This window comes from Ambystoma mexicanum, chromosome 9 (assembly GCF_040938575.1).
Source record: "Ambystoma mexicanum isolate Mex_15411 chromosome 9, UKY_AmexF1_1, whole genome shotgun sequence".
In the NCBI taxonomy this organism is placed as follows: Eukaryota; Metazoa; Chordata; class Amphibia; order Caudata; family Ambystomatidae; genus Ambystoma; species Ambystoma mexicanum.
The window spans coordinates 326,384,256-326,405,186 of record NC_090931.1 but is presented as its reverse complement, the minus strand read 5'-3'; the positions used below and the strand labels follow the sequence as shown (position 1 = coordinate 326,405,186).

The following is a 20,931-nucleotide window of genomic DNA, read 5'->3' as shown; positions in this document are numbered from 1 at the left end:
GGCTCAGATACACACGGCCGCTCCATTGCCCCGCTGTGGTAACAAACTGTGCGGGTTTCTTCGATTGGGACGTCTTTTTACTCAACACGACAACAAGGCGTTCCCTGCTCTTCTGAACCTGCCAGCTGCTGAAACTGACGCGGAGAAGCCTGGGTCTGCTTGCATCGGGGACCGGTGAGTAGCATAGCTAGGATCTGGTCGCCCTCTTGCAGGAGCCCATTGCTTTTCCCCGCTGTGTCAAACAGCACCCTTTTTCGTACTCGCGCTCTGCTTCTGCCCACTGTGGAGGCTGCGCTTGAGTCGCGGAACTTGTTCTTCTTTTGTGCACTAAACTGAACTGCCTGATCCCCCTCGAAAAGCTTCCCCTTTTGCCCGTTGGCACCAAGCGCGTACAGGTACTTTTGAGCACAAGGCTCCACTCTTCGCAGGGCTCGGACTTCCATCTAGTTAGGTGCCTCTGAAGGCGAACTGGGTCGAAGCATTATTTTGCACTGCCTGTTTTCCCTCCCTTTTAGGTGGACTACACATTTCGTGCATCTAACGCTTGAGACTTGTTGTATTTGTATATATATTGTGTTGATATGGTATGTGTTGGTTTACTATCGTTATATTGTGATTTTCTCGCTACGGTCATTGTTTTAAAGGCCTTGGAATAAAAGTGTATATATTTTTAATATAACAACTGTTTGGAGTAGTTTGTAAGTGATCTTGCTTTGTATGCTCATTGCGGGCTTTCAGTCACCCTCACCCCTCTTGAGACCTAGTCTTGACCGCCGCGATCGCTATCTTGATTGGTCTGGCTCGTCCAGAGGTTACCCTGTTCCAAGTAATTAGGTTGGCCTTCTGAACTTCTGCGCCACCAGGACAGAGTTCAGAAATCCGTCTTAACAACCATGATTCCGGTTTTAGTGGGGTTTAGGAAGAGATGGTTTGTAGTCCTCCAATGGTCCATGTCTCGGAGGCAAGCTGAGAGTTGGAGTCTGAGTTGAGGAGTTTAAGGATGATTTCGGTATCGTTGGCGTAGTTGTAGCACAGGATATAGTGCAGGTGGATGATACCTGGGAGGGTGGACATATATAGGTTGAAAAGAAGAGCTGAGACATGCGCCTTGGTTGAGGTAGTAGCAATGCCTCATGTGGAACAGGGGCAAAGTCGTCAGAGAACCATGTTGCAGCGATAGACTAGGTCAGGTTTGTCAGAGGAGAGGTTGAAGATGCTGTCTGTTTTTCACTACAGAGCGGGCGTTAAAAAGGATGCACTTAACTTCGGGGTGTGGTGATGGGGGGTGATGGGGGTTGATGGGGGTTGATGGGGGGGGGTGAGTGAGAGGTGCATGGGGGGGGTGGTTGGAAGTTACCAAACCCCCAAAAATGATTGTAACGATTTAACGGAAGTCGGGACAGGCCAGTCCAAAACAGCCTTAACCTTAGTATTGTTCCTTTGAACACCCTTGTTTGTTAGATCATACCGCAAGAACTCAATCACATTGGTGTGGAAAACACATTTTTCGGCCTTGACGTATAGATTGTTCTCTTAATCTGTGTAACACTGAACAGGCATGTTCAATAGGTTGACTTAGAATAAATCAGGATGTCGTCCAAATATGACAACGTATTGAACCAACATATCTCGGAAAACATTGTTCATAAAGAACTGGAAGGTTGCCGGAGCATTACGAAGCCCGAAGGGCATTACCATGTATTCATACTATCAGTAGCGTGCTTTAAACACTGTTTTCCACTCATCTCCAAGCTGTCTACAGACAAGATTATAAGCCCCTCTGAGATCCAGTTTAGAGAAGATCAGAGGAACCCAACTGGTCTAGCAAGATGGAGATATGTGGCAGCGGATATTGATTCTTTATAGTGATTGCATTTAGTGCTCTGTAATCGATGCAGGCTCTTAAATCACCCCCCCCCCCCACTTTCTTGGGTACAAAAAACTGTGGGGAGGCAGCAGGTGATTTTGAAGGACGGATGAACGTATTTGCTAACGAATCCTCTCTATATTCTTTAAGAACCTCATCCTCAAGAGTGATGGAGTATACCTGACCAGTAGGGATTTTGGAGCCAGGAATCTGGTCGATAGGGCAATCATACGGTTGGTGATGTGGAAGTTGTTCAGCCTTTTCCTTATCAAACAAATCAGAGTATTCCAGATATACATCTGGGATTCTGGTATCAGGGTTCTTTAACTGTTTTGCTGGACACACAGAAAGCAACTTCAATGAGGAACTAATAATGCTTACCGGGCTGGCAAAGATCCTGGAGGAAGTTGCAGTGCCCTGGAGTAAAGACCACCTTTGATGTAGTAAAACCTTCGCTTTGATCAACCCCACCAGCTGAGAAAACTTGAAGCTAGTACAGTGAATCACTGAGAGGGGTGTGGTTTTCCGTAGTACGGGGACAACTGTGGTTTTGTGCTGCTTGTTCTGCTGGATGGCCTGCTCTGCTGGATCGAATCTTCTCGCCTAAAAGGATGGCTGAATGGAGTATTGACCTAACCAAACCAATAACCCCCCAACTTCTCTGTGGGTAACATTTCTTTGGATTTTCCTACCTTAAGATGAAAGAGCTGAATCTTAAAGAGCTGAATCTTGAAGAGCTGCATGATGGAATGATTGAAGAACTGGATGGCTTCAAGAAGACGAGGAAGGAAGGAGGGTTAGTTCGGAACTAAAACCCGGTCGGCACGAGGGACGCACTAGCGTCTGGCTGGTGCACTAAAGGCAGCAGAGCGTCTGAGTCCAGTGCACAGTTGAAATTAGGAAGCCAAAGCAGATTCCAGTTATGAAGAGTCCCAAAGTGTTCCAATGGAGGGAGTATCCAGTAAAAGAGGAAGCAGCTTGTGAAAAAAAGTAAAGGTAAGTAATGGCAAATGCGTTTCCCAGCACTAAAGTCTGTACTGAGAATGTTAACTTAATAGATTCAGAAAACAAGTGCTGTAGTAGTGTAGCGTGACCTGTAGCTGGAGCTGATCAATCGCTGGAGGAACTTGCCTTAATGGTAGTGCGGCGGAGACAAAACAGCAGGAAGAAAACATTCAGCTGTGGAGACCCGACTGAAGACCGGTGGATGTGAATGCTGAAGAAATCCACTGCAACCGGGCGCTCTACTGCCAAAGGCAGGCGACCGGCAGCAGAACGCTGAGAGGAGCCACGGCTCTGTGCGGCTGTTAGTAGAGCAGCTGCGACTGGATAACCGGCGCGTAGCTGGAAGTCCGCCGCAGGCGGCCTTTTAGCGAGACACTGAAAAGAGCTGCGGGCTCAGAGCAGCGGTTGATGGATCAGCTGTGCCGGAGATAGAAGGCACAGAACAAGTTGCTGAACAGGAACGTAGTAATTGAGTCCAAATGCTGGATGAAACGGCTCCAGAAACAGAGAAAACTGTTGCTTAATCCGGAGCAAACAGTCAAGCCTCAAAATGGTGAAAAGACTAATCAGAAGCACCGGGCTAATTCACCACGGTGCTTAAATGGAGACGGTCATGCCCCCAAAACCATGTGACACAAACTCACTTAACATGTGTTCTGAAAACAACTAGCGCAATCTCCATGGGAATCTAAGATTCTGTTGTGGGAATAGAAGGGTCTGGCAGCAGTTCTGGTTGCAAAGTGCTGTTTGAACTGTACAGCCCTCATCCTGACAGGAGAATGCACAGAAGCAGATGGAGCCAGTCTGGACCATCTGGCAGGCATGACAATAACTGCCCCCATTGAAGAGACCGATTCAAGAATGGAACGGGGAGACCGTAGACTAGGTGTATCTGATGAAAGGCAATGACAATCACAGGTGTCATAAGGAAAGGTCACCTCCTGTTTCACTCATTACATTTTGGGGTTGTGAGCAGCCTGTAACCAAGGTAAGCTGATTATGACGCTGTAATGAGGCATTGTTGTTAGATCAAAAGCTATTTTCTCGTGATGTCTTCAGCTAGTGGAAATCTGGATACAATCAGTTTGTTCAGTCACCAAGGCAGAAATGAGAGTAGTACCATTGACTGCATTAACAACCACAGGTTTGCTTTTAGGCAGTATAGGGATTTAGCAAACCGTAAGTCCATGTAATTGCCAGTAGCACCCGAGTTGATGATGGCACAGGTATGCAAAGGTGTTTTGTGGCTATACTGAAAGGTAATGGTTAGGTACACAAGTGATAGAGCAGGGGTCAACTGGTTGTCCAAATGACAACCACTTGGCACGGGGACTCCTTCTACAGCTGAGTTTTGTCTTTTCCCGACGTCCTAGCTGTTTCTTTAGGACAATCGCGTAAGAAAATGGTTGGAACAGCCACAGTACATACATAGGTTAGCCATGCAACGATGTTCTCTCTCTGCGCTGGATAAAGGACCATGTACCGGTTTTACCACCGTCCGAACAGTGGTTCTTCATTCCCCCATCCTTTCAGCCAGTCTTGCGTCGATCTGTAAAACTAGATCCAGCAATTCAGGGAAACCAATGGGCACCACTGGGACAGTAGCAAGCGTATCCTTGAGAACTTCAGACAAGCCTTTATAGAACATGGCAGCCTTCTTGTTTTCTGGGCTCCCGGTTTCCGCAGCTAATTGTTTGAATCTAGCCAAATAAGAAAGCAACAGAGAACTACCCTGGCTAAGGAACTCCAAAACAGTGTCGTGGTTCATGGCCGTGATCAAGGCATCACAATCATATAGCATGTAACTATTTGTTTATAGCAACGGGATAGCCCAGGCAGCCGCCACACCTCAGAGGTATGAAAGTACAAATGCCTCCTTGGTAGTGGAGTCGGGGAAACGAAGCAGGACGACAAAGGAAGTGTATCTTGCATTGATTTATAAAGGTCCTGTAGGCCTTAGGATCTCCATTGAACCTTTCAGCCGGGCCAAAGGGAATTCAGTGGACATTAAGACTGGAACGGGCATTTGACCCAAAGCAGGGTAGGAAGACACTGAGGTACCAGCCTGGGCGCCATCCTGGATATTAGTAGGTGCAAAGTCTTGAAAAGCATCCATGCTATGACGGAGATTGTAATGAGCAGTGATCATGTCAACACGGAACTCTACCACTGAGTGACGGCGGCCAGGGCCTCTGTTTCATCCATAATAGGCTTCTAATTCTGTTGAAGCCACCACCACAGATATTTATACTCGCGAGGTATAAGCGTTGGCTGGCGTTCTAATCCCTTCTGCTTTAAACCCTGTGAGCAGGGGTCTCCTGAATACAGGGTAACCCTTTTCTATAAAAACCACCCCATCTGTTTTGATCTACAGACAGGACAGCGATTAGAGCAAAAGAGCAATTATTCCACCCTGGTATGCGCCAAGCTGTAAAGAAGAAAGGAAGGTATTTAGTACTAGAAGAGGGTGAAGCTGCTTCAGTTTGATAAAGGTGATGGAACAAATCTGATGGCGAGGACGCTAAATCATTTATCCTATTGTTGGGTGATAATGCTCTGTCTTCACTCCCCCTAATAGAAATGCAGAACGGAATCCTCCTAGCAGGTGATGAAGAAACAAGAATCTTTCCAGTAGACAGGATTATATTCAGTGAGAAGCAAGGAGGATAAAACAAAAAGTTTAGGCACCAGAACACTGCAGAGCGTCTTTCTGGGAAGGCCTTATTTTCAATGTTTGTGAATGTCCGCCGGGATCGAAAGCAATAACAGAGAAATAAACACGGTCCATATATATTCAAAGCCAAGAAGAATCCAAACAATCCGGTAAAGCAGTCCAAGGTCGGTTCAGGGGAGGGCTGGGAATAGTAATCTGTGGGATAATCGGAGTTAATGCCACGTAGAAAAAGGCAAGAGAGCAGCAAGGAAATCCTGAATCGGGAATCAAACGCCAACAAAGGAACAAGGTAGAAAAGCTGTTAAGGAAGGAACAAAAAGAAGAAAAACTGCAGCCTCAACTTCAATTAGAAGCGCCGATAGCCAGAGGTGTTCTACCTTTATGGAATTCCAGAAGTCCTTCTGCATTGCGGTGGCTCCTTTGCATTGAGTAACCATGGCAGCAAAGGAATTTACTTCACGTGAGTGTTCAGTTGTAGAGGGAGCTTGCCTACGCTCAGGGCGTTGCCATAGGCGCCATTACAGCTGCCACCTGCGTAACGGCAACAAGGCAAGTCGCCTGCTACGCAAGCTTTCCTTCGCGTGGCAAACCGTGACATAGCTGTATGGGTTTTTAAGGGAAGCACACAATAAATTGGGTGCAGAGACCTGAGGAAGGTAAGTAGTGTGGGTATTGTCGCTGCTCACATCTATAGTCTTTGGGAGGGTGGGGACAGGGTCTCCTGCCCTCATTGTAGTGGTCTACATATCAGGCTGCCTGGCTGTCCCACTGTCCAGCATAATGAACAGTCGCACCAGAGTTCGGATCTTCTGATTAGCCAGAACCAATCCTGATGTCAAAATTGACTATTGCATCTGACAACCCTTGACCCATGGCATCGGAACCTCTGATAGACTTAAATTGACCCAGCGAATCTAGGAATCCTAGGGATGGTTCCTAGCAGACTCCAAGAAACAATTGGCCTGCATGGCTTTTTACACCCCCTATCCTGCCTTAGGGTTGTGGACGCACAAAGTCCTTTCCCTGCATCTCCCTTGCCTAGTTGTGATTTGTGGAGTTCTGGCCAAGAATGCTCCATCCTGTGCTTCCCTTGTGTGGTGGGATTGGGAGAGTGTCCCTAATCTTTGGGTCTTAAAACGTATTTTTTTTTTTTGCACCTTTGGAACATTGTACCTACATGTTGTCTTTGACAAGACTTGTTTCTCCACTTCTTACGACTTCGGACTCCCTGCAAAGGTATCTACTTGGGACTTGACTCTTGAGGGGCTTGAGGCTCCCTCACTTTAGCAGGAATAGACTTTTGAAGTGTTAGGGACCTTATCTTACATGGCAAGGTAATAGTGTTTAATTTCCTTTTTTATTTAATACTTAGAATTGTTTCTGAACTGACCTGTTTTACGTAGTTTACTGTACACACATTGCTTATGCTGTTTACTGAATAATATTGACTGTCTCAAAAGTAAAGTGTTGGTGTTCTCTAGTAAGAACCCCCCATTGAAAATGTATATATGCATATACTAGTAGTGTGGTGGTAGTACTTATCTGTTTATTTTGTTGCACAAATTGTATTCAGGCCTAATACAAAGTGATTTCATTTTTGTATCCTATCTAATTGGTTATTTGTTAGTGCTCCGTGTGTGTCTAATTGTACTACATCACCACCCATACAATTCCTGAAGTTTTAACCTTACTTCTCCGCTACCTACCTTGTTAGATTATTGCTGGACTGTGGTGTATTTTCCGTAGTCTCTAGAAAGGGGGGGCACAAAAACCCTCCCTCAGATGTTACTGGAAATCCATCTTTGTACCTTGGAAGAGCCTCCCCGTACAAATCTTCTTTCCGTTTTGCTTGAGATAAGGGAGGAACTTTGAACTATAGCAGGGAACTCATTAGTTGTCCACAAGATGCAACCTTTCAGTTTCAGATCGGGAACTAGCTAGAAGGCGATGGGGCTTACTAAGCCTAGATTAGCCACATCCTTGGAAGACTGGTATAGATTTGGGAGTCTCTGGCAGGACAAGAAATTACAGGACTAGGTTATACTTTAGATGTTGGGGTCTATGCTACTCAAGGTGGTGGACACTGGAATAATCCATTACTTTACATTGATCCTTTCTTGACGCTACCTAAAATTTAGAAGCCATAGTTCATTTGTAATGACTCCTCATTTTCCTGCAGGCATTTCTTCCAACCGTACTTAAAAAAAAAAAAAGAAATTAAAAAAAAAAACGAAATTAATAAAAAATACTTGTTTGGCCACAACTCGTCACATGCCATTGGCCGACCTCCCTACGTTGCCTCTGATGGGATTAGTTATCCTTGACAAGCCAATGTTTGCCTCCTGTGAAACTCTATTAATACTTTCCTTCCTACTCCAAATAAGTGCAAGCTTTCTACAAACATTATCCTGTTTAAGTCTATGAACTACCTAAAACGAGCTTGAAGCACCTGATAATTTTTGCTTACAGATGAATTTGTAATTGTACTTGTTTAGGTAGAGGTTTGACATGACATTTTTAGGGACACTATACCGATTTGTAACTGTCACTTTATTTTTGAAAGACTTGTTTGCTGTTTCATCCTTCAGCACCTTTAGTCTCTGAAAATAGTGTACATTTTACTAGCATGTAAAGCCATGTGCTGCTTCTCTAACTTGTGTTGGGTATCTTTTTGACTTTTATTATTCATACTGCACTGTAGATACTGATGTTATTGTAATAGAGTATATATTTAGACCTATCTTTGGGAAGCAACTGAGTGCTTTACCATCATAGGCGACAATCTCAATGAGGGGAGCAGGGAGCTAACCGGGAGGGTGAACAATTTGGCAGCAAGTGATCTGCTCCCTACTGTTTCCCTGTTTGCTTGCAGATCACCCAGTCTCAGGTAGGGTTGCGAGTGGTGGATTTGTGGACCTACATTTTATGCAGGAGCCATTTCAAGTTTCACTTCTTCCGGCCATCTTCTCTTATCCAGCTTGCTAATTCTTCTCCAATGTCCAGGAAAGGCAACTCTTGATATGTTTATGAATTGCCTCTGTTTCCTTAGATCCCAGAAGCCACTTTTGAGGAAGTCCTGCTCGGTGTCCTCCAGGCTGACCTGACCTCTGCGTTCAGCTCTCCAGAGCAGCTACACCTGTTGCTGGTTGGCATGCAGAGGTTCCCTGGGGTTCTGAAACCCAAAAAGCTAAAGAAACTGCTTGGATCATCAGCCATTGTTACTAGGGAAAATATACCAAAGTAAGTCCATGTGTTTTCTTTTAGATGCCCTCTGGAGTAATAGTATTGATAAAGCTACTTTGTTCTTACAATTTCCTGTTTTACTAATGATACTGGGAGCGAAATCAGTGTTTTGTTTGTCAGGAGCTAAAAGGAGCCCTGGGTATCTGGTATTGCCCAGTAAGAAGATGCTACCTATGGGGGAACCAGGATCTAGTCTACAGTGAAATGCATAATTAACTTCCACACCAGAGGGAAAACTATACCTTTTGTCCTTTATGTATGAAACATTATGGTAGGCATCTAGAATTGTCATGATATTCTTTGTCGTACTCCAAAAATCCAGAGTTAATGTTGCATGGGTACTTTTTTATGGCGCCAATTTACCTGTAGAGTCAAGTTGCTCCGTCAAGCTGACCAGGCTCTTCTAGGCTACAATCAGGAGCTTCATAATCCCCAGCAATTTTTAACACTGTGCTAGACCACTCACTTGGTAATTACAAGATGGCAAAAGTTCAAAGATTGACTTGGTTAATATTAATTTCTTATTGGTTCATTTGATGGTAAAAAAAAAAAGTAATCCCATCCCTCACGTCTTCACTTTCATTTATTAACAGTTGTATGCTATTTTCAATTTCAAGCAGAGTGAAAATTAACATGTTATGGGGAAACCGTTTCTAGACTGAGGGTATTGTGCTAATGATTCGAGAGATGACAGCACTCTAGTTTTAAGCCTAGACAGGGTGACTCAAAAGGCACCACACTAGGAGGTTTTAATACTGGACAAAACTAATTGTACAATTTAAGATTGATTTTTCAAAATCAACCCTGGGGTGTATTTCGGGAGGCCAACCTATTATGTGGATCAGGCAGACACAGAAGTCTAGCCAAGCCCAGTAGAGCGGCAAGACTTGGGCTCAGGAGGGATTTGAGAGTGCTCTAGGGCCACAATGAGTCGGCACAGAGCTACACAAATCAAACCCAGTTAGAGGTGTAATTACTGAAATATACAATGGTCTATGAGGCCTTTAAAATACACACTAAGAGACTGAAACCTCTAGGCGAATATTGTTACACAACTAGGCAAATATTGTTACACAGTTACTATTAAACAGATCTATACATTCACCCTTAGGAGGAGAAAGCATTTGATTCATTAACCAGTGTTACACAGGTAAGTACTCTGATGCATGAAATTCAGGAAAAGCATTTTAGAATAACCATATGATAGTTATCTTAAAACTTAGTAAGATCAGCCCTAAAATGGTTTGGCACAGTGTTATGTTAAAGGTTCTTATACCGTGCGTGCACTGTTGCCACTTGTGTGGTTCCTGGTGGCCCAAGAGGGTTGGGGGGGGAGGTGGGGGTAAGTTAGCAGGACTCAGCGGGAAAAAGGAGCAAGAGAGCTGTGATGTGCTGTTGGGAGTTTTCGTTCAGGTTGACACCGTTACCTGAGTCTAGGTTTTCGGTTGGTGGCAGTCATGTCTGTCATGCAAGGCTGTGTTTTCTTTCATTGTTTTAGTGAAATGCGTGCAGTTTGTTGTGCTGAAGAGGTATGGTTGTGTTTAGTTCATAGTTTGAGAGGTGAATGTAGAAGAATGAGGGTTTTTTTATTTACAAGGTATGTTTAGTGGCAGTGCCTTTTCCTGCACCGTCTGTTTTGATTGACTTTTGCACTTATGCCTTCCCCTGTTGGGTATTCCAGTATGATACTTGGCCCTTCTATGATGTGTACAGAATAGTGTGTTCTCCAAGGACTGTATCGTCCCCTCCAGTATATTTGTGGTGTGCCGGAATTACCAGCCCTACGTGTGAAACACGATGACCCCCATAGCATGGATTGAAGTACAAAAAAATGGGTTGTATGAATGTGTGCAACAATGGCACTGATGTATAGCCACATTCAAAAGTAAAAAGAATGCAGGATTTTCAGGAAGGGAATCCTGTTTGTTTAAAACCCAAGTGAAGGAGAAACACAGGACTATTTCTACACTTTCGTCCTGTGTTCCCAGCTCTGACCACAGAGCACGGGTGTGCTCATAATTCAGCTCCTCTAATAGTACCACCTTGACTACCTGCCCGACATCCTGACAAACAAGTTTCCCTTAATCACTGAAATTTGAAGTATTTAGACATAATGTATGTGGCTACATCAAGCACCACATTACAGAAACTGGGCATTTGCACAGGACTTATTCAGAGGATGGGTCAGCCAAGTGTCATTTGAAAATGAAAATCCAGTTATTAATTTCCAAACTGGATTGCGTTTTGCAAGGATGTGCCAGGCTGGGTAGAAGTGGAAGAGGAACTGGCGGCACTCAACAAAGCATTAACCCATCTCAGCTATTCACCAAAAGAGATTGAACCATACCTTTTCATTCTCCAGATGGTGGCTTGGCAAAGTTTAAAGACTTAACCCTGCAAGTGGTGCTGGGGATGCAGGATGGCCTATTACATTCAATGCATTATTATAGTGCATATGCCTTATTCCAAGGAGCAAATGACTACTGTTCATAGCAAGGGAGTCCTTCTGCATAGCCTTGCACTTTAAACATAGCAGAAGCAATGTAGACAGTGACACAGCATTATGCACTGTTTTGGCCACACCGTTGTAATGGCTGGTGTAATCACCCTTCAATTACAGGGTGGTGGGGGGTGGTCACAGAGCCTTGCAGAAGCTAAAAGGGACACACCTGAATTGCACAACATACCAGTAGACGCATGTGAGACAGTCTATTGAATGATGTGTCATGGTTGTATATAGTCATTGACAAAATGGCGCATAAAATCTCATAAATATGTTGGTAATTCTGTGAATGTTTTCTTTTTTCTTTTCTTTTTATTTAATCAAAAGGAATTGCCACCAAACTAGTTTACAATTAACACCACTTGGTCCAGTGACTTTACTGCGGTGTCACAAGTGTAGTAAAAGCAGTGTACTTGCCCATTTTGGTTATTTAGTGGATTCACAGCGAAGTCCTCCAATTTTTGATCATACCACTTGTGCCCTAAATTCATCTGTTTCAAAGTTATACTTTTCGGGTAGGATTACTATGTTATTGGACAATGCCAAGTTATGATTCAGAAGGTAAGCCGAGTTCAGGTAAATAACTTGCTCCATTCCAGACACTGCGATAGTCCTAGGAAGGTACCCTTGACCAGGCCTCCAACGACCAGTCAGGAAAGAGCGAGATGGGGAGAGGGAATTTATGCCCCTGTAACCTATGGGAGAATAGGGGGACAGGAGGGGCATGTGTGTTAACTTATCCCCCTGACTCAGATTTCATCAGAGGGCACTGCTGAGCTTCCGGATTCCATTAGGGACAGTTTTCTGTGCATGGTCTCATCGAGGGAGGCCAGGGGTCATGGGTACAGAGGCCCTTATCGATGATGGGATTTAGTTTTGTTCAATTGATGTGCTTGAATCTCGGATCCAGGCACTTACCAGCTGAACACCCAGACAAAGAAAAGATAAAGACTTCTGCGGAGCAGACAACCTCCCCTCAGGACACCTCAGTCGGAGCAAAGACTGATTGCAATAGTAATTGTCATGGCAAGGCGGCGACAAGTGATCTTCAGGGGATGAACAAAATAGCAGGACCTTCACCTCTTCCGTTGATAGAAAGAGGGGCATGTGTCTTGCAGTCTAAGATGAAGATCTCCCCAACTTCCAAGGTTGTCCTTGGAACGGCCATGGCTGCCTGCACCAAGGTAGCCAAGGGGAAAGCTGGTCAGTCCACCAGTAGATGTAGGGACAGAAAGCACAGATCCTTGAGCAGGTGGGTCAAGACTGGTTGTTAGAACCAGTCCAGGAGGGGGTCAAAGCAGCAACAAGGGCCTTACTGAGATCAGGACAGAGGAGCAGGGCTTCACCGGGACTTCACTGGAGTTGGCAGTTGATATACTTGTTCGTAGGGGTCTTGGCTCCAATGATGATCTGTTGAATGGCTGCAGGAGCCCTCCTTTTATCCAAGATTTGGTTTGGGAGCTTGCCCAAACTGACCAATGGCAAGGATCTGGACCATTCATCCTGGCAGTGGTTTCTAATAATGGATAGCCAATGGCCACAACATCTGCCCAGCAACATACATTCAGGCACCTGGGTGTGTACTGCAACTAGATGGTGTAAAGACTGGAGGGGGGTGTCTGTACTTCTGCTCTCTATATGGTAGAGGAGAGGCACAGGACCCCAGCCAAGATTCTTTATTACAATAGCAATGGACAAGCAATCAAGCCTAGCTTCTCAGGAGGTGATGCAGGCTGGTTCTTAAGAACAGTGTAGCCCCCAAGCCCCCACAAAGGAATGTCCACGCACTGTATTAGTTAAAACAGTCTTTATATAATTAAGGTGCAAGGTTATATACACAATCACAATAACTCACTTTGTGCTCAGTAAGTCTACAATGACAAATATATACAGTTCTAAGTGGTACCACAATTATTATCAGATTTCATTTAAGTGCATCAACTGTACTGTGGTCAAATGTCACACAAATCACTTAATAAAGGTAACCAACAATAGACCTAGGAGGAAAGCAGTTGGTTAGAACAATTGGCAGAATACTGGCCCCGTTAACTAGAGACAGTTCGGTGTGCCCCCCCACTCCCCCCACCAACTTGGGCAACCTGTAAAATAAAGATCTATCACAAGGCCAGTCCATATATTGTTCTATAAGTGATTTCCTTCTATGTTTCTACCTCCCCAGTGTACTTGTAATAGCAGAGTTCAACGACAAGTCATCGATGGATCCTTCTTGAGCGGCTCCCTTTAAAGCAGGAGCCACGGATCGTCGAGATCCCTCAAAGAAAGTGAACTCCGTGTCGAGGCGGCAGCTTCGGTCCCAGCGGTGCTAGTCGACGACTATTCGAAGACGTCCTGCAATGAAGAGGCGTGCGTGGCACCTCAATGTCAATAGTTCAGGACCGCCAAGAGTTTGTGAAGAACTGTGGCCCAGCAAGGGCGTCGAGGAGTCCAGCATATCTACGGTCTTTGGGTGGCGAGAAACCCACCGGCGGATGCTCCTCGGTGCGTCGACGGCCTGGCCTTCTCCGACGGGATAAGACGGGCGACGGTGCAGACGAGCGCATCCGGTAATCAAAAAGTCTTAGGCAAAGGAGCGTGCGGCTCTGGTCGTCGATGGTACGGTGTCCAGCCACAATGCGAACCCTGGTCAACAGTGGACGGACTGTCCAGTGCTTATCTTCGTTCTTCTCGGCGGTCCCCGTCTCCAGTTGGCAGTCTGTTGAGGGTCTGACTTCCAGGGAGCTTTGGCAAAGGTTAGCGCGCTTGATGGTCCCTCGGAGCACGGGAAGTGGGCGCCTAACAAGGTCCTCTTGGATCAGTCTCGACGGCTCAGCGGCTTGCAGCTTTCAGATTTCGGCGAAGAGAGACCGAAGTCAACCTTCAGGCTCGGCTTCGAGATTCAGCTTCAGTATCAATGTCCGTTTCAACTCCAGCTTCTGAACGAATTCTAGCAGTGAGAGGCCCCCAGATATACTGGTTGATCTCCCATTCATTTTACTGGGTCACACTCGGGCAACCAATCACTCAGAAGGGCATTCAGCAGTCAGTCAGCCAATCGGGCATTCAGGCCATTCTCCTCCCTCACACTCACAACAAGGAATGTGTATTGGGATAAGTATCCAGCCATTCAACACTACACACTGCATTCATACCAGGTTCGGGCAGGGCTGTCTCAGTTATTGTATCAAACACCAGATATCCACAACAAGAAGTGCATATTGGTCACACACTCCATTCACCCAGGTCCCACCCACAGGGTGTACCCACAACATACAGTCACTGGGAAGTCTCCAGCCAGTCTGGCCTGGACTTCCCAACACCACCATATATGGAACTTCCACCCAACAGCCAGTCAGGGGGAAGGGACAGAGTCTGGGCTTCCCAGGACTTTGGGAAAACAAAGAAACGGCAATAGAAAGCAAGAGGCCACAGGGGCCATCTTGTTTTCTATCAGGAATCAACTGATTCCAATGGCAGGGCCTGGGTATCCCAAAATGGAGGATACTCCGAGCACCTGTCAAATTCAGCATGGAGCTGCCACCAGCCCATAGCCTGCTCTGTGGGCCACACACAGTTGCCCCAAAACATACACTAGGGGCACAGCGTTGCACCCCCACCCATGGGTGCCATAAGGGTATCCCATGGGTCTGTCCACCAAACCAAAAACAGGAAGAGCTGCACTGCTAGGAGTCCCACATGGAATCCTGAGCAGAAAACAATACAGAACACAAATGAAAAAGGACTTCAGGACAAGGACAGGGAGGCCCTGTCCCTCCGATGCATTTCCAGCATCACAGACGGTCCCAGCCCCAACAATCTGATTTGCACACAAAGGCCTCTTTGCCTGGGAAAGCATCAGCTTTCCCCGGGAAAGGGCTTCCCTTACATGTCAAATCCAGTCCTGAGTGGCAGCAAGAAGGGCAAAGAACAATATGGCCAAAGGACAGGCAAAATAAAATCTCGTGGCACAGCCATATTAGGGTGCCAGCCACCTTTTTAGCAGCCAATGGTAGTAAATGCTAAATCCTTGGGTAGAAAGTGCAAGGCACGGTAGGAAACTGCCTGCTGCCACCAGCCCATCCTAGGCACATTGTATATGTAACAAAATAGCAGTTGCAGTTACAAAGTTGAGGATACACATTATTCTACTCTTGCATCCTGCCCCCTTTCCTCCATACTGCATGGGCGTCCCTCGCGATGGACGGAAGACGGAATGTTTTTCAACAGAAAAAATCTTCTTCCACTTTAAATTTAGAGGCGCGCTGGGGTGCGGGCCTGACTCCGCCCCCTCCCGGCGCCACTCCTCAGTCCCCTTTTACACGTCGACGGGAACAGGCCGAATTCACCAGCGCTCCTGGGTTTGGCTTCGGCCATGTAATTCCACACGCGGATGTTGGGGAGAATTCGCGGAAATGTGCTAATTCCCTCTACATTAGAGACCCCAAGGAACTTTGCTGGATTTTAACATGGAGAGAGTGAGACCCTTTTTCCCACTCTCTCATGTATTTCAATGTAATTTTGTGTGCTGTTTCTTTTGGTTATGGAGCCTGACAAACTCCATAGGCATCTTTTACATTTTGTCACACAGCCGCTTCAGTGCAGTGGCACAGGGAAGTCTTTCAGATTTCCCAAAGGTTTGAATACCTTCTCTTGGTTAAACTACTGTTTTCAAGAGCAGTGAAGTGAAATTGACTTGTAACATTTTTTGTTGCCCTTTCTTCACTGAATGGCTGGTGGCAGTGGTTTCGTTGTAACTACCATGGTGTGCATTTACAGCGGGCTGCGTTCGCAGCTGCAATAAAGCACCAAAGGGTGCCATTTTTGTCAAAATGGCCCTGGTCTTTTTTTCGCCATTTCTTTGTAGAAAGGTCTTCCTGGAGATTTACTCTGCGCGCCAAACCAGGTTTGGTCCCATTGTTTTGCCTTTGGCGGGATTCACGAGTGAAGGCCGCCTCTGGCTCCAGGGTGTCTGGGGAAGGCAGGAAGTGAGGGTGGTGCCCGAAACTCCCTGTGCTTAGTCTCCTAGGAGACCCACATGCACTCTGTGATGATTGGCTGGCTGACTGTCCGGCAGGGACATCCACCCTGCTGAGTGACTGACAGCTAGCCTGGAATTAATGGGAGAGAACTGAATGAAAGGCGAGTCTCTTGGCTTGGAAGGCAGTCGGCCACTTGACAAAGGAACGGGAGAAGTACTTGACAAGGACGGCTGCTGCAACTATGGACAGTTGGTTTGCCCTGTGAAGCCTTGCTGCAGTGCCGAAATGCCAAGTTTGCATCAACAGAGAAGCCCCTGCAAGGACGACTTCTCCCCTTGAGTTGGTGGGACTAATCCACTCCAAAGAAAGCCAGCGGGACATCCATCTCGGAGCTGGTTACATTTCCAGAGTTGCTGCTGGAAACCATATAGCCAAGGAGAGGAACACCAGATTGTGTTGCTTTTAAGCTGGCCTAGAGCTCCAGGAAGATCCTCCGGACTCCCAGGAAGCAGGACTGACCGAGCATGTGCCCTCTCAACAGAGTGCGGGACCCCAGAAGCAAGAAAAGTCCATCTCGACAGCCAGGAACCGTGGTGTTGCTATTTAAGGTAGATGCGAGGAGCTGAAACATTGAACAGCCACTGAAAGTGAAGTTTGCCGGTTGCGAGTTTTGACTGTCCCAGTGCATTGCAGGAGTCCCCTTCGACTGAGGCCCAGGAACAGTGATATCTGCAGAGCTGCACAGGAATAGGAGTAATCTACGGCATCTGTTCTTCATTTTTAAAGGTACTGTAAAAAGACTGAGATAACTTACCTCTTACTGTAGAGTTGCCTGCATTCTCTACTACTCGCAAGTCTAATCGGCTTGTGGCCTTACATTTGATTCTTTTCTTCAAAGACTTCTAAAAACATTGTGCAAAGACTTTCTACTTGCCTACAAAGAAGTGTTTCAGCTTTCCTAGACTTTTGCCTATTGACTTTGGCTTAGCCTCTTCCACTGAATGACTCTTATTGGGGGATCTGAAAGTATTTACCTGCTTAAGAATATTTGTGGTCTCTTGTATGTTCTAAATCTTTTCCTTTGACTTCTTACTCTATGATCCTAAATGCAGCATGATGTATTAATGACCCCAGCACCCTAGCAATTGAAGTCACCTGAGGGTGTAGGTAGTGTCTGTGGGCCATCCCAAAAGGGTATCTTCTGATTTAGAGATATTGAGAGTGTGCATTTCATGAAGTGTATTTGAGTGTTACGATTATATTGCTCCCTTCTGAAGAAGGCTTATTCTAACTGACGGATAAGTAAATTAATAATTGTTTATTCGTGAAACTGAGTGTAAGAGTTTATTTAAATACTTGTAACTGTAAATCTCTGTGTAAATCGAATACTGCTCACATTGACTACTCTTGAGATAAGCCTGGCTGCTCAACACACTACCAAAACTGTGTAGTACAAGCTTATACCAAAGGTTTGTTTCCTTTACCTGTATTCAGTTGTTTGTAGTGTTCCCAGAGGGTACTGCATACAAACTTTGCCTAACAGCGAATACTTCTTCTCTTCTGTCTTTGTCTTTTTATCATTCATGTACTTGGTCCTCGGGCGTCGCGCTCCTCCCCAGCGCATGCCGACTTATACAGGGTCCAGTAGGTGTCCTCCTGCGATGGGCTCTTTCCAACTTCAGACCCAAACGCCCTCTGCTACGTTGCCCTGACCACGCCTGACGAGCTCGTACCGTGTGCAATGGCTTTCCTCGAGGTCTCTGAAGACAGACTAGTCAGGTGGAGGGAGCTTTCCAGAGATCGCTTCCAGAGGACCAGAAGGATCATCGATCCAGGCCCAAGGTAGGGCCACTCTTTTCCAGTGCACCTCGCAAGGGAGACTCCATCCAGGGATTCTCCCGCGTCCAGAGGAACAGCTCAGGTTCTCATACCAGCACAAGTACCGAGGCTAAGTCGGCTACCGGCCAGTAGGCCGAGGGGGGGGTCAGTGGATCCTCCCGGTGACAGTACTGAGGGACCAGAAGGTTCTTTTTCCGGGTCTTCACCCGAGGGGCCACGCTCTAGTACCGGCAACGTGTCTGAGGGGCCGCCTATACGCAGCACTACCAGCTGCTCTGCTGAGGGCAATACGCCCTCCAGGTCACACGACCTGAGGTGCGGGATAGGACTGTTGTTCCAACACCAAGCGCATGGGACTAGGCTGGTTCCAGCGAGCCAGGCACCACGACCGTGGCACGCAGCTCATCAAAATGGCCACCGCACCAGACAAAATGGCCGCTCATCCAATACCCCCTCTTGCAGAGCAGGTTGAGGAAAGAGTGCCAAGGCGGGACTGGTGTGTGGCCTGCAGTTTATCCATCAGCAGTGCAGGACATGTTTCCCCTGCACCCCAGGCAGAGTGTGGCCCCAGCTGATGCGAACTCCCTAGAGGGCGGAAGGGGCATCCTTCGGGATGCCATCAGGGACCTGCTCCCTCAGGTCACCCCACCGGAACCCATAGACATACCTTAGAGGGATGTGGTACCACAGGTACAAGTGCAAATGCTGCTGCCTCGGCTGGCTCTTCTGCCGGCTCCGGCTTACCTGCCTCCCACAGTACAGGCGGTTCCACACCAGCCTGCACAGCAGCCACCGGCTCTGGTCTCCACTCCGAGTCCATGCCTCCCAGCACTCCTCCACCAGCTCCGGACCCTCCGAACCTGGTGGACACAGACTGGGAGGAGGACCCCGACACGCCATCTTCAGCCAGGGCCTTCCAGGAACGCCTTGCAAATTTGGCAGGGTATTTGGGCCTTCCTCAGCCCGAGGTAGAGCAGCCAGAGGAGGGGGTCTTGGCAAAAGTCCTCACCCTAAAACACCCTATCAAAACAGGGATCCTGATGCAGAAGGACATAGTTGCCCTGGCCAAGAAGGGGTGGCTCAAGCCACGCTCGGCCCAGCCTGTCACTCGGCGCCTCAACGCAAAGTGCAGGCAGATGGTGGGGGACACACTCTTGCTTTCCGTGTATCCTTAACCGCAGTGATTGCGGCGGCATCACTCTATTCTAAGCCGCACTCGTCCTCGGCTATCTCGTCCTCGACGCTGCTAGGTAAGGAGGAGATGATCTTGGAGGTGTACGGGAAGAAGCTGTACTCCGCCTCCTTGCACCGGTGGCAGGCCAACGCAGATGCCCTGTTGGCAGCCGTTAACCAAGGGCACTGGCGGAAAATGGTGGACTACTTCCAGAACTTCCGGCACAGAGCTAAGCGTGCTTCAAGGCTGGACTAGGAGAATCTAGGCTGGTAGTGCAGGACATTATGGAGTCCACCATGACCCACATCGATACCTCGGCCCGGGCCAGCTGCATTGCCATGGACATGAGGACAGCCTGACTCTGGGCTACTAAGTTAATCCTGATGTCCAGGAACGCATTTTGGACCTTCCATTCAAGGGTAGTAACCTCTTCCACTCCACCACGGATGAGGAATGAGATAAAAAGAATAACAGCTTGCAAACCGCAAGGTCTTTATCCCTCGAAAGGCCATGCCCAAGGCCTACACCCAGTCGCAGCTATGCTCTGACAACGGGCGGTCGTTTGGCGGGTTCCGAGGCCTCCAGGAATGGAGGTCCAGACAACCGGCCATCCTCTGAGTCGGCATTGGAGGAAACAACTAAAAAGGGGGTAGGGGTTCAAGGGGTTCTTACACTGCCCCTCCTCCATCAGCCTCACAGGGGGAAAAAAGGCATGACGCATCCCTTCGGGTCCACGTGTCTCCGGTGGGTGGCAGGCTTGTCTTTCATGTGCAATTTTGGCACCAGAATTTTTTGGACCCCTGGATCCTCTTACTAGTCTCCACGGGGTAACGCCTACTGGTACCTTCCTCTCCTCCCTCCTCTCCCACAGATGGGGACAGCTGCTGGCGGGGATCCAGGTGCTAGATGAGAGACAGGCTGAGGAAGAGGTCCCAACCTCCCTGCGAGACTTGGGCCTTTATTCTGGGATATTTGCCATAAAGAACAAGGAAGCTCTTATCGCGGAAACACTGGACAGGGGAGACTGGATGTGCGCCCTGGGTCTGAAGGACGCTTACCTACACGTCCCGATTTGGCAGCCGCATCGTTCCTTATGCGCTTTAGGAGCAGTGGCTTCCATTTCCAATACAAGGTGCTACCTTTCTGCCTCAACTCGGCTCCAGGGTGTTTACCAGGTTGATGATTGCATTGGCTGCCCTCCTCAGGGACCAGGGCCACCACGTCTACCCGTACCTGGACGACTGGCTCGTCTGGGTCACCGCTCCAGAAGCGGTTCAGCATACAGCCTGCGCACTGAGGAACACACTGCACTACCTGGGTTTCACTATCAGTCTCAAAGAAGTCTCAGCTGCAGCCCATGTAGATCCTTACCTTCTTGGGCCTCATCTGGGACACAAGCTTGGTGAGTCTTTCCCTCGGAGGACAAGATTGCGGCCATCAAGAGAGCTACAGCTCACTTCCTCTCCAGGCCGGTGACCTCGGCCTTGTGGTACTAACACCTACTGGGGCTTAAGGCAGCGGTCCTTTTGGCCGTGCTCCACACAAGACTCTGGTGGTGGAAATTACAACTGCACCTCGCAGCCTCAGGGAATCTGTTAACTGGCTCCCAAGAGGAGCCAATCAACATTCTGTCCTTTCCCCTATCAGACC

At 47.5% G+C, this 20,931-nt stretch overlaps 1 protein-coding gene across 1 annotated transcript in view; it reads left to right on the top strand.

Moving 5' to 3' along the window:
* MYBBP1A (MYB binding protein 1a) overlaps nucleotides 1-20,931 on the top strand; it is a 1,153,837-nt gene that overhangs the window by 245,421 nt on the left and 887,485 nt on the right. The window contains exon 6 of the mRNA XM_069614733.1: nucleotides 8,596-8,786. Coding sequence (XP_069470834.1) covers nucleotides 8,596-8,786 — 191 coding nt within the window. The remainder of the gene's footprint in view (nucleotides 1-8,595; nucleotides 8,787-20,931) is intronic.